A 17,474-nucleotide genomic window follows, 5' to 3' on the forward strand; every position below is an offset into this window, starting at 1 on the left:
CTGCTGAAGGGGCTCGCTCGCCTGCCGAACAGTTGAAAGTTTTCCAAGTGAAGAAAGACGGCGTAATCAGTAGCAAATGCATTAGCTAGATTAGCGCTAGACGTAGTAAACACTCTGCGATTTGGCACCTACGCGAGCCTGGACTCTCCTCAACGTCGACTGTAATTTTGTTCCTATCTAGTTAATAAACTTCTCTCTTTACTAAAATAAAAGAAAACGAGAAAGACTTCTCTCATTTGTTTGCGCGAACCGTGCGCACGTAGTTGTGGTAATGTGACTGTGGGGGTGGGGTATAGAACCCTATACCCTTATGGCTAAGCTTGGGTCGAGAGAATTGATCCATTATGAGATTGATGCGTGGCTTGATCGATCTGCTCGGAGTTCTGCGCAAAAAAGACAGACGTGGAGATCAAGCAAGATCCTCGTCGGTTAGAATATGAATTGATATCGAACTATTTATGACAATTGTAACCAACTAGAATTAGTTTCCAGATTTATAATCTTGTCCCTCGGACTATATAAGGTGGGGCAAGGGACCCTCCTCAACTCAATTCATATCGATACAATCAGACGCAGGATGTACGTATGTATTACGCCCTCACGGCGGCTGAACCTAGATAAAATCCTTGTCTGTGTCTTGCGTCACCATCAAATTTGTAGCTTGCGCACCTGTCTGTCGATCCACTACCTTGGACATACCCCTAGGTAGACTGTTGACCATCTTTCGTCGACAGTGGCGTGCCGGGTAGTATAGCTTCCAAGGCGAGCAAGATGGTCATCATTTCCACTTCTGCGGCTGTAGCAGGCGGTCTGACGTTCACCATCGGCCAGATCTCCTGGACCACCGGCTCCAACAGTTTTGCCGCCATGACCACGGAAGGAACGCAGATTTAATCTGCATCAATTTGTTCACCAACATCGACCACGGTCCCAACCACGTTGGCTACGACTTCGATCTCACCAACAACGTCTCCAACCATGCCGACAACATGTTGTCCACTTCCCTGTTACAAAGGGAAGCAGATTAACAACACCGATCTACTCAAGGCTATCGATCGATTCGACCTTAAGCTGTCTAAAGCCCTAACTCTGGTAGACTCAATTATGAGTAAATCTACCAGATCGGCGTCCACTGGTCGTTACAGATCTACTTGACCAACTCGCGTTACTCAACATGAACGGCTAGACACAGATCTAACGATCGTCGCCACCCTAGAAGGACGGATCGTCCAGGCCAAGACGGCTCCCCTAGTCGGACATTGCTCAATGTTTCCTCATGGCCTACGTAACTCGGCTTCATTGGTTGCACAGCGTGCCCAACTACTTTTTGTAGATTCTACACCAACAGATCAGGTCCTAGGTCACCGCACCCCTGATGCATCCCGAGCACATCACTTCGTCAACATGGTCTTCGTCCATACTCTCCCGAAGGATGGCACCTCAAGCATAGGATCTAGCACCGGATCCATCCCAACCGAGGTTCTACACCTTGAGGACGACGATTACGATATGGACTTCCCTCCATATCCTCTAGGCTTTCATCGATTTTTGGTCTTTCCGCCACAATGAGGAGATCTGGTCCTTAATGTTAGTAACGACGAACCAGCGGCTGATGGCGAAACTGATGACCAGTGGCAACAGCGTGAGCAGCACAATGCTGATCGTGCCTAGCAACGGGTGCAAGAAGAGGAAGAACGTCAAAGGTCGATAAACCCATAGAACCTCGACAACGCTTTCAATATGGTGGGGAATCAGCAGGTGTTCAAGACTCAAGTGCCAACATGGCCGTCACCGTGGTAAACCTAGAGCAACTGTCGAATACGCCAGAATACCAGGACGTTCGGTCTAACATACAGGTGCACCTGGTAGCCACCATGGGACAGATGGCCAAGTTGGTCAAGCGAGCTCAAGCTGTCACTTATACGTCCGCCACCTCTGGTCACGGCCACCGCAGCCGCATCTCGCAACCTCCTAGTGGTTCTCGTCGTAACCATTCGCCGCCAGATGACGCTCGAGAAGGGAATAACAGTGATGACAATCGCGCCCAATGTAATCATGGGGCCCATCACAACGTTCATGATTAGGGCGCTCATCGGGTTGGTCGGGCTCATAGACCCAACCATGGCTATAACCAAGAGGTTAATCAAGGCCTGGATCATGACCTCTGCCGTAATCTTCCACCGTGGGACGTGCGTGATCACATCAACAAGCGCAACAACGACCGGGCAGCTCATGAAAACATTCGACGCATCAAGTATGACACCATGCATGGTCCTCCGGGGCTGAAGCAATTCACTGCTCATCTTCAACAAGTCATCTGGCCTCAAAATTTTAGGCTCGAGAAGATCAAGAAGTACGATGGCAAGGAGAACCCAGAGAATTGGATCACATTATACGAGAGTGTCGTCTGATCAGCCATAGGCGATGAGCACGTGATGCCCAACTACTTCCCGATTGTCCTTGATCAAGCCGACCACCAGTGGTTGCTCAGTTTGCTAGAAAACTAGTTTGACACGTGGGAGGAGCTGTGTTAGGTATTCATCGACAATTTCATAGCTACATGCGAGCAGCCTAGCAACAAATACGACCTTGAAAGGATATGTGATCGCAAAGACAAGCCACTCCGCGACTACATCCAACGTTTCTCAGATATGCGTCTTAAGATCCCAAAAATCTCCCAGAACAAGGCAATCTCCGCTATTATCAAGGGCCTTCGCTACCATGAGGCCCTTAGGAGCAAGTTACTTCAGAAGAGGCCAACTATAGTCGCTGAGCTTCTCGCCATCGCCAAGAACTATGTCGATGCCGACGACACGGAGAAGCTGATCAGGGAGGACGTGAGAGGAACTCAACGTGACCACCCTCCACGACGAGATGATAACCGTGACAACCGTGGGAGAATTGATAACTGCAACCATCGCCATAACGATAATCGTGACTGTAGAGAAGGATGGGATAGATGTCATCACCATTGTGACGACTTCAGGGGCAAGAGGCCTCGTGAAAACAACCATGAAGTCAACACGGTCAAAAGATCTGCTGGTCATCGCGACTATCATGATGATTATAATAAGGCCTTGAAGGGCCCGTGTCAGCTTCATCCCAGATCCAGTCACACTATGGAAAACCATTGCATCCTCAAGAACATCTATGTGCAGCAGATCATTCATGACAACGCCACAAAAGCTGCAGGCACCCCAATAGGCGTAACCGCGAGGAGGACAATGACGACCAGGATAGGGATCCTCGTCATCAGTACGTCAATCTAACTGACGTTGTCCACTCTATCTTTGGTAGCAAAGTTTCTATTGAATCCAAGCGAGAACACAAGCTTCTCAAGAGGGCGTACTTGAATGTCGACAATGTCGGAGATTTCATCATCGATCCAAAGCTTCCTGCCTGGTCTCATCGGGAGATCTTGTTCGGCAGACAAGATCGCTAGGCCGCCATCCCTGAGCCAGGACGCTTCCCCCTCATCCATGACCCATGCATCAATAGTTTATGTTTCGAAAGGGTGCTCAGCTCCATTGACATCCTATTTCGTAGTAGCCTTCCCCGTCCTCAAGCTAACTCAAACGGACCTAAAGCCTTATGAGGCTCAGTTTTGGGGCGTACTACCAGGTCAAAGCTCCGTACCTCTCGGCCAGATAACACTTCCTGTCTAGTTTGGTACACTCGACCACTTCTGCACCGAGTTCGTCAACTTCGTGGTCGCATATTTTGAGGGGACGTACCATGCTATTCTTGGCCAACCTTCGCATGCTAAGTTATGGCGGTACCGCACTACTCCTACTTAGTGGTCAAAATGCCTACTGAGAAGAGCGTCCTCACACTCAGAGGCAATGTCTACACCGCCTACACTTGCGAAGAAGAGAGCTTTAGGGTAACCGAGGCCATTGACCTCTCGGTCCGAATGGTGGAGACCACAACCTAGGCAGCTCAAATCTCTCCCGACCAGCTCGAGATCTCAGAGTTGTAGGCTCTAAGAAAAAATATCAAGTCCAAGGAGCACAAGGAGATTCAACTGGTCGATGATGATCCTGAAAAAATGGCTCTTATCGGAGCCACGTTGGATCCCAAATAGGAAGACGCGCTCATCAGGTTTTTGAGGGACAACGTGAGTGTGTTCGTATAGAAACCTGCAGACATGTCCGGTGTACCTCATCGCTTGAACGAGCACTCCTTGAACGTCTCGAAGACCGCTAGGCCCATCAAACAAAAGCTACGACGGTTCACTCATGACAAGAAGGAGGCTATTAGGACAGAAGTCACACGGCTTTTAGCAGTCGGATTTATCAAAGAAGTGTATCATACGGAGTGGATTGTCAATCCGATACTTGTAAGGAAAAACAATAATGAATGGAGAATGTGCGCTGATTACACCGATCTTAACAAACACTGTCCTAAAGAACCTTCGCTCTCCCTCGTATTGACGAGGTGGTCGACTCTACGGCCGGGTGTGAACTTCTTTCTTTTCTCGACTGTTACTCTAGTTATCACTAGATCGCGCTAAACGTCGACGATCAGATCAAAACCTCTTTTATCACTCCTTTCGGCACATATTGTTATACAACCATGTCTTTTGGGTTAAAAACGCAGGGGCTACATATCAGCGCACTATTCAGTAATGCCTCTAGGATGAAAGACGAGATAACCTCGTCGAGGCCTATGTAGACGATGTTGTCATAAAAACCAGGGTAGCTGACACCCTGATCGACAACCTCGATCGAATCTTTTAGGCCCTTAATCGATACCAATGGAAGCTTAACCCAAAGAAGTGTATTTTTGGTGTTCCCTCTGGCATCCTACTTGGCTACGTCGTTAGTCGCGACGGCATATGCCCCAACCCATCCAAAGTTAAGGCGGTACTCGATATGAGGCCCCCCAAAAATATCAAAGACGTGCAGAAACTCATCGGCTGCATGGCTGCTCATAGTCGTTTCATATCTCGACTAGGGGCAAAAGGCCTTCATTTCTTCACACTGCTAAAAGCTTCCGACAAGTTCGTCTGGACTGAGGAGGCCGATGTTGCATTTACGCAGTTGAAGGTTTTCTTAACTTCTCCACCAGTTCTTACCGCCCCGCAACCAAACGAGGTCATGTTCCTCTACATCGCGGCAACTGATCGTGTCGTATCAACGATCCTCGTGGTCGAGCGCGAGGAGCCCGACCACATCTACAAGGTTCAACGATTAGTCTACTTTATAAGTGAAGTAATTAACGAATCCAAGACCAGGTATCCTCAGAGAAGCTGATTTATGTTGTCCATCTTTCGTCGACACTGATGGACTGAGGAAGAGAGAAAATTATGCAGACCCAGCCTGATGGTGCCCCACAACATCTGTATTTGGCAGATCCTAAAAAGTGTTATATTTTCATCTATACAACGACAAAGTATGTCCTAGTAATTTCATAGGGAACATTTTGAAGAATTTTTAGCTGTTGTGTAAATGCAGAACATGTATATTAAAAACAGTAGCGTTGACAAGACTTATAAGAAAATAAACTCCAAAATAAAATATCAAACTAGTCTTTCGTTGATTGAGCGTGATTATTATCTGCATGATTGATAACGAACCTAAATTATTGCATAAGAAACTCCTTTCCGGAGAACCAAATTGGTATCAACTCTTTTAAAAATCTTGCATTATAGTAGTTGAAAATATTCTTACTTGTATATGCCAATATGTGACAAAGATGGGTATACATATATATAAAAAGTGAAGCATTCCAGTCAAACAAGGATCATTATATATATCCTACATAGCCGATGACAACCTTATATTAGCAACAAAGTAGAGTTGCATTCACACCCTAATCAGATCACACAGGTTATACATGATCTAGCAACAAATGCTTATTGCTTTGTGTGGGAATCCACACTACTGATCACCAATATTTATACAAGAAAAACCTATCACTATGTCCCCTGATCCTTATCTTCAAATATAGTACTAATTGACAGGTTAGCATGGCAAAACAGCAGTCACTCGAAGTTTCATAACCACGGGATCATTGTACCTACGTTGCATCATGCAAAACCCTTCTTTTTAAGTCCCTGGGGGAGAGTCTCCCACCTGAATAGGTGCAAAGTCAAAGATTAAATCTTAGCTAACTGTGAGCATAAAACACCACACTATAATAATGTCTTTGGTTTTTAGCGTCAGTCTAGCTGTGGCTCTGATCTGACCTTGTTTAGTTTCTAAATTTTTTGGTTTTGAGTACTGTAGCATTTTATTTTTATTTGATAATTATTGTCCAATCATAGTAGATTTAAAAGATTCATCTCTCAATTTACAGCCAAACTATATAATTAGTTTTTATTTTCGACTATATTTAATGTTTCATATATGTGCCGTAATATTTATTGTGATAGAGAATCTTGAAAAAAATTTACTTTTTTTTTGAACTAAACAACAAAAACGTAATACACTGTTCATCGTTCTCATGCCGTAAAAGTGGCTCCGGCTCCTCTGTCACCTGTGGAAATGTCGCCGCCCTATGGAGTCGAAACGAGCTGTGCATCTATATTCTTTCTATTTTTCATATTAAGGCTTTGTTCTAAAAAATTTCAAGATTTTCCGTCACATTAAATCTTTGAAAACCTATATAAAGTATTAAATATAGATAAAAAATAACTAATTACATAGTTTGCCTGTAATTTGCGAGACAAATTTTTTATATCTAGCTAGTCTATGATTTGATAATAATTGACAAATACAAACGAAAATACCACAGTAGCCAACATTAATTTTTTCTCAAACTAAACAAGGCCTAAGAAAACATACAACATGATTGTGCAGAAAGACCAAACATCCTGCAATTCAATTTAATTCGTTTACAGTACAACGGATATTGTTCTCTAAATTATGTATACTTCCTTTGTCTAAAAAAACTGTTATTATTGACTTTTAAATATTTTATTTGACCATCTGTTTTATTAAAACTTTTTATATAAATATCTTCTATTTTGATACGAATTATTTGATCATTAGAGATACTCTAATAATGATTTATTTGTTTTATAATTTTTATATAAAATTTTTAAACAATACAAACGGTCAAATATAATGTCTCCCAGTTAGGCCTTGTTTAGTTCGCAAAAATTCTGGTTTTTGGCTACTGTAGCACTTTCGTTTTTATTTGACAAATATTGTCCAATCAAAAAGTAACTAGACTTAAAAGATTCATCTCATAAATTACAGGTAAACTGTGCAATAAATTTTTATTTTCGTCTATATTTAATGCTTCATACATACGACTAAAAATTTAATGTGATAAAGAATCTTGAAAATTTTTGCAAACTAAACAAGGTCTTAAAAACATTAGTCCTTTTTGAGACGGCTGATTAGCCGGAGTGGTAGTCTGGTAGAACTTTGGCCTTGTTTAGATGCATCAAAAAACCTAAAACTTTATAAGATTTCCTATCACATCAAATCTTGCGGTACATGTATGGAGTATTAAATATAAATATAAATAAAAACTAATTACACAGTTTGTCTGTAAATCGCGAGATGAATTTTTTAAGCCTATTTACTTCATGATTGGACAATGTTTGTCAAATAAAAACGAAAGTGCTACAGTGTCAAAATCCAAAAAAAATTTGGATCTAAACAAGCCCTTTGTATAGCGGGCAGTAGATAGGAATAGGAGTATGAACTCTCAGATATTTTAAGCTGGGTAGGTCGGCTGGCTGCTGCAACGGCCGGGCGAGTCGATGGCACAGTGCCAGGCTCCCTCCCTCCCCGGCCAGGCACCTGCTCTGCTCCCACGCTCTCGGACGGTCAGGAGCAGCCACGACGCATGCAGCCTACTACCTAGCTAGAGTGGGCACCCCACGAACGGGGCAGATGGTTACTCCCTCTGTCCAAAGCTTTATGATTTATCTTAACATTTTAATCAAATTTCTAGAAAAAATATTAAAATTATACTAAATTAGTCCCATTAAATTTATTATAAAATATATTTTTGTAAGAGATTTATTTTATATTATAGAAATGATCTTTTCTATAAAATTAGTTGAACTTTAAAAAAATTAACTGACACAAATTCTAAAATTTGAAGTTTTCAAAGACGAAAGAGTATCATACTATTCATTCAAGTACTAGTCTGTTAAACTATTTTGAATTTAACTAAAAGTAAAAAAAAGTATCAATATCTATCTTACATTATTTGATTTGTTTTGAAATACATTTTTGTAGAGTATATATTTATGTTGATGCTATTTTACATAACTAAGTGAAATTTGAGTTAGTTTGAATATGACTTTGTTTAATTCACCCTAAAATCTAAATTTTTTTAAGATTTCTCGTCATATCGAATTTGTAGATACATACCTGGAGCATTAAATATGGAATAAAAATAATTAATTATACAATTTGTTTGTAATTTGCGAGACAAACTTTTGAAACCTAATTAATCCATAATTGGATAACGATTGTAAAATTTTCACCAACTAAACACGACCTATGATTATAGAGAAAGCGACGCAGAGTCCAGGCCACCACTTGAGCACACGGAATGCTAATGTTTAAGCGTGTAACGACCTATGATTGTAGAGAAAGCGACGCAGAGTCCAGGCCACCACTTGAGCACACGGAATGCTAATGTTTAAGCGTGTAACAAGGTCAGTCTCAATAGAGATTTTATGGCCTAGTTTTTAGAACACTAATATTTTAGAAACAGTAAAAAAAAATTTATTCCCATAAAACTATATCTACTCTCATGAAACTCTCATCATCTCTCTCTTCATCAATATAGTATCACGTCAGTATATTTAATATGCATGAAACTTTCATAAAACCTCCATTGAGACTAGCTTAAGATTGTCTCCAACAACCGTGACTTAAAATATAAGACCTATTTGTCCTTTGGATAGTGTTACAAGCAAATAGTTTAGTACTTTTTTTTGTCTTCTCCAACAATAAAACCCAAAAGACAACTCTTTTTGCAAATGAATATGCCTCTCATGACACCCAAAATAAGTCTTTTATATAGTCACTCTGTTAGATTCTATAGATATTGCGTTAGAAACCCATTTTAAATTTGGATTTCGTAATATGTCTCTGGTTGGAGACAGTCTAACCTGAGCTTGACAAACCATGTGTGTGTTTGGCACATCGAGGCACACATAGGCCTTGTTTAGTTAACCCCGAAATTCAAAAAGTTTTCAAGATTTCCTGCCACATCGAATCTTGCGGCACATGCATGAAGCATCAAATATAGACGAAAACAGGACAATATTTACCACAAACAAACGAAAATGCTACAGTAGCAAAATCCAAAAATTTTCACATGCCATCGTTAATTTGAGTAAAACTAGAGGTTCCCTCATATATAAAAAACATAATTTGTTTCGTTATTCAGAATATCACTTTTTTTTTCTTTTTTTTCTTGTTTAGTTGCACGCAAAAATCAAAAGTTTTTTAAGATTTTCTGTCGCATCGAATCCTACAGTACATGGATGAAACATTCAATATAGATAAAAAATAACTAACTATACAATTTACCTGTAATTTACGAGATAAATCTTTTGAGTCTAGTTAGTTCATAATTGAATAATAATTAACAAATACAAATCATCTAAACCAGGCCTGCGTATGTGTGTTTACAAAACTTTCGTTTTTGCGAGATAATAGGGTCTGCTTATGTGTGTGTACAAAAACTTTTTAGATTTGGACGCTCTAGTAGTTTCGTTTGTATTTTGTAATTATTATTTAATTATAAACTAACTAGGTTTAAAAAATTAATCATATAATTACATGTAAACTATGTAATTAGTTATTTTTAATGTACATTTAATACTTCATGTATATGCCGCAAGATCCGATGTGATAGAAATTTTGAATAAAAATTATAACTTTTTTTTAGAACTAAAGGCCTAAACAAGGCCGTCTGTCACAGTCAATAGTCATGGGCAAAGGTTTGCTTCTCTCGCACCCACGAAAAATGTCCTGTTTTTTTTTTTGGTAACGTGGAAGCCCCTCTCGTCTTCTTCTTGTCTTTCTCGATCTCGAGGTTGGTTTTTGATGACTACAGCAACAAAGGTATTAGATTTAGGCCCTGTTTAGTTACTCACCTAAAATTTTTTCATCCATCCCGTCGAATCTTTAGACACGTACATAAAACACTAAATGTAGATAAAAAAATAAACTAATAACACAGTTTGGTTGAAAATCGCGAGACCAATTTTTTAAGCCTAGTTACTCCATGATTAGCCTTAAGTGCTACAGTAACCCACATGTGCTAATGATAGATTAATTATACTTAATAGATTTGTCTTGCAGTTTTCTGACGAGCTATGTAATTTGTTTTTTTATTAGTTTCTAAAAACCCTTTCCGACATCCTTTTCGACGTATCCGATGTGACACCCAAAAAATTTTCATCCTCAATCTAAACAGAGCCTTAGGAGTCAAGATGGCAACGGGTACCCGAAACCCGAGTACCCGACGGGTTTTACCCGATAAAGAGACGGGTATGGAATGAATTTTCTACCCGTGGATATGTTATTGGGCAAAATCCTATACCCATCGGGTATGGCGGGTACGGGTGTGGGTGTTTACTACCCATACCCGCCTACCCACGGGTAAAAAATACCCGTCAAAATAACTAGCCACCCTTATCATTTTAGCCTATATAGCATATGAATTTGATCTAAATCCAACTAAACTCTCCTAATATATATGTATATGAATTTGATGTTGTGATATGAATATTAGTTCGTAACTTGTTGGAGGCTTAGTATGATTTTCTTTGTGTAAATATATATATGATATCTATATGTAATTCTCGGGTATAATAGTGGGTGCGGGTTACCCGTCGGGTAGAAATTACCCGCGGGTGCGGGTATAGAATTATTTTCCTACCCGTGTGCGGATACGGGTAACCCAACGGGTAAAATATAGACTTCGCGGGTGCGGGTACGGGTGGCCACTACCCGTCGGGTACGTACCCGTTGGGAGCATAGGGAGGTCCATCCAATGCCAGCGCGGCATCCACAGTGGCTCACATGCGTGCTGACTCCTCGTCCTCGGCACTCGGCACCGCCGCGGGGGTCTCCGGCCGGCCAAGCCCAAGCCCCCGGCGGCCGACGACGACGACGGGGGCGGCCAACGACAGCTGGTGCCGCGGCACGTGCGGCGTCGCCCTCTCCGGCCGACACGTATGCGGTCGCACGTGCGGCCGATCTGACTGCACACCCCGACGCGGGCGGATATTTTCCACGCGCCTCGGCGCCAGGAGTTCCCCGGCCCTGGCCGGTCGATGGGATCGGACGGCCCCGGAGCGTCCGGAAGTGGATTGGGCTCAGGGCAGCGTGGTCCCTTTCGCGCCTTGGCAGATAAGATCGTGGGAACTCACGCTTCCAGCTAGCTCCTCTGTACTGCACTGTCTTTTGTGTGTGTGTGCGTGTGTGAGGTGTGAGGACCGAGCAACCAAACCAAACCAAACTTTTTTTTTCCTTCCTTCCAAGATGGTCCCTGAGGCTCCTGTTAATCACATGCCGATGGAGGAGACGAGGACTGTGTGTTGTGTGTGTATATACGGAACCAAATACTACTCTTTGTTTAGGAGTGATTCCTTGTCTGCTAGTTTAGCTGCAGATCAGATCAGATCAGATCAGGTGGGATCGACGAGCGAGCTTAGGAGTTGCAGGTACCGGGAGCAAAACCACGCAAGCGAGCATGTCATTATCATTTGATCCAGTCCCTTTTTTCTCTCTCTCTCTCTCTCTCTCTCTTCGCAAACAAGATAAGTCAAAAAAGATTGTTTGTACAGCTAGGAATGCGAGGAAAAATCCGGAAAAAAGAAACGGAGCGGGCCGGGCGGGGGACAGATAAGAGTCCATGTTTCGCAAGGAACGCCTTCCGTCCTGTGTTTATGGTACAAGATGTAGAGTACACGAGGAATAAATCCCACCCGGCCGGGAATTCCACTCTCGCCACACACAGTTTGAGCAAACCAAACCAAACCCAAACCCAAAACGTGTGCTCGCTATCTAATCTAATCTAATCTAATCTAATCTAAAACCAACCAACAAACAAACAGGATAACGTTCGGCTGTCACACGGCGCTAGCTATAAATTCGACGCAGCATACAATAATCGTGAGCTTTTTGTGATCAGGATCAGGATCAGGACGAGCACAGGCGCAGCAGCTGGGGTGGTTTTTACCTGTGGGCAGGACGGCAGAACGGCAAAAAAAAGCTCGAAAACAACAAAAACACAGGGCTGTTTCCGCCAAACCGCCGGACTTATATTATTTTATTCGGCGCGTCCGTCGTCTCTGCCCCTCCGGTCCTCCCCCTCCCCCCATCCCTCGCGCCTCCGCCGGAGCCCCTGCTGCTGTGCTGCCCAGCTCGGCGTCTCCTGCTTAAAAAAACGCAGCTTTGCTAAAGCTTATCCCAACTCGCTCTCTGCTGCCTGCCTGCTGCTACTTAAACAACAGATCAGCGTCCCCCGCCGCAGCTCTTGCGATCCCTCAAGAGCCACCCTGCACGCGACCCGAGGCCAAGAATCGCCTCGCGTCGCTCCGTTCCGCTAGTGGTGTCGCCAACCCAACGCCGCCTCGAGCTCGAATCCTCCTCCTCCTTCCTGGAAAGGGATTTGCTTTCCAACCCTTGCTCCGTCAAATCCTTTTCTGCAGCCATTCCTACTGAGCTGCCGGCGCTTAGCTGGTGCTGCTGGCGTGTGTTTCAGAGAGAGAAAGAGAGGGAGAGGGACGGCAAATGCTGGTCCAGGAACCGGTCGTCGTCGGCGAGCACGCGGGATTCTCTTGTCCCCTGCCGGTTTGTCGAGGGAGGGAGGGAGTAGTGGCCATCCCAGCTGGAGCACCTGAGGTCGTTGTTGCTCCTCCTCGGTCGCGTCTGGATTGATTTTGGCCGAAAGCTCTTGGGTTTTTCGGAAAGGGAAGGGAGAGCCGCCTTTTCGGTCCGGTTCCTGATTATTGCTACTTGCTCCGCCGATTCGATTCCTTGCCGAGATTTATCTCTTCTCCGCCGGAGACGGAGACTGGGGTGGATAGATAGATAGATCCTTTTCCTTCCCCGCCGGCCATTCTTGCTCAGCTTTCTCCTCGGACCTCCAAACTGTTCGCCGGCCTAGTGGATCACAGATTTTCCAGGTTCCGGTCGAGATTTGTGTGCGAGGCGAGCAGAGGTTGAGCAGCTTGCTCTGATTCGGTGTGCGGGGATGGTGTCGAGATCCTACTCCAACCTCCTGGAGCTCGCCTCCGGCGGCAGCGGCAGCGGCAGCGACCCGCTGCCGCAGCTGGGGCGCCGACGGATACCTCGCGTGGTGACGGCGTCCGGCATTGTGCCGGACCTCGACGTCTCCGACGACGACGCGGACGCGGACGCCGCCTCCGCGGCCTCCGACCACTCCTCGCACGCGCCGCGGGAGCGCGTCATCATCGTCGCCAACCAGCTCCCGGTGCGCGCCTCCCGCCGCGCCGCCGGCGGCGGCGGCTGGGACTTCGCGTGGGACCAGGACAGCCTCCTGCTGCAGGTCAAGGACAGCCTCCGCGCGCACCACGGCCGCGCGGACATGGAGTTCGTCTACGTCGGCGGCCTCCGCGACGACGTGCCGCCCGCGGAGCACGACGAGGTCGCGCACGAGCTCCTCGAGGGCTTCGGCTGCGTGCCCACCTTCCTGCCCGCCGACCTCCGCTCCCGCTTCTACCACGGCTTCTGCAAGCAGCAGCTCTGGCCACTGTTCCATTACATGCTGCCACTGTCGCCGGAGCTAGGTGGCCGCTTCGACCGCCTCCTGTGGCAGGCCTACGTTTCGGTCAACAAGATCTTCGCCGACAAGATCCTGGAGGTGATCAGCCCCGACGAAGACTTCGTGTGGGTGCACGATTACCATCTCATGGTGCTCCCGACGTTCCTGCGCAAGCGCTTCAACCGGGTCAAGCTTGGCTTCTTCCTCCATAGCCCGTTCCCGTCCTCGGAGATCTACAAGACCCTGCCTGTGCGTGAGGAGCTGCTCCGGTCGCTGCTGAATGCCGATCTGATTGGGTTCCACACTTTTGATTATGCCAGACACTTCTTGTCATGTTGCAGCAGGATGCTCGGATTGAAGTATGAGTCGCAGAGGGGCTACATTGCTCTGGAGTATTACGGTCGGACAGTTACTATCAAGATCTTGCCTGTGGGAGTTCACTTGGAGCAGTTACAGTCAGTCCTCAACCTCCCGGAGCTTGGGGTCAAGGTTGGCGAGCTTCTGAAACAGTTCCGTCATCGGAATCGGCTGCTGTTGCTTGGTGTTGATGACATGGATATCTTTAAAGGAATTAGTTTGAAGCTTTTGGCATTTGAGCAGCTCCTGATGCAGCATCCAGAATGGCGGGGAAGGGTGGTGCTTGTTCAGATTGCCAATCCAGCAAGGGGGCGAGGAAAGGATGTGAAGGAGGTACAGGAAGAGAGTGATGCGATGGTGAAGCGCATCAACGATGCATTCGGGCAGCCAGATTACCAGCCGGTGATACTGATCGATAAGCCTCTGCAGTTCTATGAGAGGATGGCTTACTATGTTGTCGCGGAGTGCTGTTTGGTTACTGCAGTGAGGGATGGCATGAATCTGATCCCATATGAGTACATAATTGCTCGACAAGGGAATGAGAAGATAGATAGTATCCTAGGTCTTGGCCCGGCTTCAAGGAAGAAGAGCATGCTTGTTGTGTCAGAGTTCATCGGGTGCTCGCCCTCACTGAGCGGTGCTATCCGTGTGAACCCTTGGAACATTGATTCAGTGGCCGACGCAATGGACTATGCATTGGAGATGCCTGAAGGGGAGAAGGTGTTGAGACATGAGAAGCATCACAGATATGTGAGCACACATGATGTTGGGTACTGGGCTAACAGCTTCCTGCAAGATCTTGAGCGGATTTGCCTGGACCATAACAGGAGGCGTTGCTGGGGCATAGGATTTGGGCTAAAGTTCAGGGTCGTAGCGCTGGATCCAAACTTCAAGAAGCTTGCGGTTGAGCACTTGGTCTCGGCCTACCGGAGGACAACAAAGCGCGTCATTCTCTTGGACTATGATGGGACGCTGATGCCTCAGACTTCGTTCGGTAAGAGTCCTACCTCAAGGACGATAGAGGTGTTGAACAGCCTTTGCCGTGACAAGAACAACATGGTCTTCCTTGTGAGTGCAAAGAGCCGGATGACTTTAAACGAGTGGTTCTTACCATGTGAGAGCCTTGGGCTAGCAGCTGAGCACGGCTACTTCCTCAGGTAATTTAGTACGTATATTACTTCCTGCAGTTTCCGTGCAGTTCGTCTTCATAATAAATTAATCTTGCAAATTAAGTTGCAATGCACATTGACCTTCACCTTCTACTACTGGAGCACACTAATAACTAATGCTGCCAATGGTTGTAGGCTGAGAAGAGATGCAGAATGGGAGACAGCATGCGTTCCTGCGATAGACTGCAGCTGGAAGCAAATCGCAGAACCTGTGATGAAGACCTATACTGAGACTACAGACGGGTCGACAATTGAGAACAAGGAAACCGCTATCGTTTGGTGCTACGAGGATGCTGATCCTGATTTCGGATCTTGCCAGGCCAAGGAGCTCCACGAGCATCTCGAGAGTGTGCTTTCAAACGAGCCGGTATCAGTGAAAGCTGGACCCAACCTTGTTGAGGTGAAGCCACAGGTAAGCCTGCTGCCTGCTGCTGCTCACAACAGCAACAGTTACTGTTAATTCAGTTAGCAACGTGTGATGATGGTAACGAAAACGCTGCCAATCGTGATCTCTCTCATTTGCATCACTGCAGGGCGTAAGCAAGGGCCTGGTGGCGAAGCGGATCCTCTCCACGATGCAGGAGCGGGGCGACCTGCCGGACTTCGTCCTGTGCGTGGGCGACGACCGGTCCGACGAGGACATGTTCGAGGTGATCACGACGGCGGCGAGGGGAGTGTCCCTGCAGGCCGAGGCGGAGGTGTTTGCGTGCACGGTGGGGCGCAAGCCCAGCAAGGCCAAGTACTACCTTGACGACCCCGCGGACATCGTGCGCCTCGTCCAGGGCCTCGCCAACGTCTCCGACGACGACCAGACGCACGCCCCGCCACTCCCGACGGACACCGTACCGAGGTGAACCGCCGCCGGAACCGGTTAACGGCGCGCATGAGCTAGCTCTAGGGCAGCATGAGACCTTTTTTGGTGGTGGAAAGGGAAGACCGTGGGCTTGGCTTTGCTGTTCCCAGGTGTACAAAATGGTCTAGGAATGTTGTGGTCCTTGTTCGTGCTGCCTCGCTCGTCGTCGCCGTCGTGGCCATCTGTTCGGCTGGCGTGTACATATAAACATAAGCCAGTCGCCGACGAGGTCGCCCGGCGGTCACGTCGATTTGCCGCCGGGTTACTGTGGCTCTGGAAGCTCACAGGGAGAGGTCGTTGCGGGTCGTCGCGTTGCGTTTCCTTCCTTTTTGTCTGTGGGTCGGGACGGACGGGCCGGGTGGTGGAGGCCGGCGTCAATAATTCCCGTCGCCACCCCTCGCTGCAGCAAATGATGGCGAGCAACAGTGGAGTGCAGTGGAGTGGAGGTGGTGAGGTGGTGGTGGTTGCATTGCACTTGCTGAGCCGCCGCACAGCAGCAGCCAACAGCAGATGCACTGCACTGCACTGCACAGTGGCCGCCTTATCCTGTTTGCCTATCGGGGCAATGGTTCTTTCAGCCGGGTCTAATCATGTTTGGTGGGATAAGGTGCCTGCCGTGTTTAGCAACGAGGGATACAATACAAAGAGATTATTGTTGCCATCGATCGCCGATGTGTGGTCTCGGTGGGACTAGCGCAGCGCGTTTCGTCTTTTGGCCTTGGGTGGCCGGTTGCCGTCCTGATCTGTGACACTTGTGTGCTCTGGAAGGCGATAGATACTAGTACTACTAGACTGGGGGTAGAGTAGGGTGTTACTGTAAGTCACCTGGTAGGTAGCTGAATATGATGGTCTGTTCTCTGTTGTTGTGTCCTATTCGTTTTGTGGGAATTTGGTTTATGCTGATGCTTATGTTAAAATGTTGCGAGTTCGTTGAAGTAGTGTAGCAGAACAGGGCCCCCAGCTGGTTGTCTACTGATTCGGTTGGTTGTCGAGTCGTCCTGTACAGCTGTACTTGGATACAGTACAGAATACACATGCCCGGGGTGCGACACGGTAGTGATCGTGTCGTGCCTGTGCAGGCCAACAACTGCGGGGATCTCTTTCTCCAGTGCGAACTAGTTAGTGCCTTTGCGGTTGGAGACGCTAGCGCTGGCGTGTGGCGTCTTTGCCTCCGTGTCTCGTCGGTCCCATCATCGCAAGGACTACTACAAGATCCCGACGCCGCCGACGAGGGGTGGGCGATGACATCCGCCGTGGCGTCAACACGCACGCGGGTGAGTGAGTGAGTGAGGTCGGGGCGAGGGGGGAGGCGTGAGGTGCGGCGACGTCGCCCGCAGCCGCGGCCGCGCCCGCTGCGGGGTCGTTGCGCCGACGTC

The 17,474-nt window shown here is 46.8% G+C and overlaps 1 protein-coding gene across 1 annotated transcript; it reads left to right on the forward strand.

Moving 5' to 3' along the window:
- LOC8055795 (alpha,alpha-trehalose-phosphate synthase [UDP-forming] 6) lies at positions 12,281-17,015 on the forward strand. The gene is made up of 3 exons (XM_021453205.1): positions 12,281-15,233; positions 15,381-15,657; positions 15,779-17,015. Exons 1-3 carry the CDS (start codon positions 13,189-13,191, stop codon positions 16,097-16,099), a joined length of 2,643 nt encoding a protein of 880 aa, XP_021308880.1. The 5' UTR covers positions 12,281-13,188; the 3' UTR covers positions 16,100-17,015.

Source organism: Sorghum bicolor, chromosome 2 (genome assembly GCF_000003195.3).
Source record: "Sorghum bicolor cultivar BTx623 chromosome 2, Sorghum_bicolor_NCBIv3, whole genome shotgun sequence".
Classification (NCBI taxonomy): Eukaryota; Viridiplantae; Streptophyta; class Magnoliopsida; order Poales; family Poaceae; genus Sorghum; species Sorghum bicolor.

What these genes read in the sequence shown, in the direction of transcription:
- LOC8055795 (XM_021453205.1), top strand. Translation starts at nt 13,189, where the DNA reads ATGGTGTCGAGATCCTACTCCAACCTCCTGGAGCTCGCCTCCGGCGGC. An exon ending in GAGCACGGCTACTTCCTCAG is followed by an intron (nt 15,234 to 15,380) that starts GTAATTTAGTAC and finishes CAATGGTTGTAG; the next exon opens with GCTGAGAAGAGATGCAGAAT. An exon ending in TTGTTGAGGTGAAGCCACAG is followed by an intron (nt 15,658 to 15,778) that starts GTAAGCCTGCTG and finishes GCATCACTGCAG; the next exon opens with GGCGTAAGCAAGGGCCTGGT.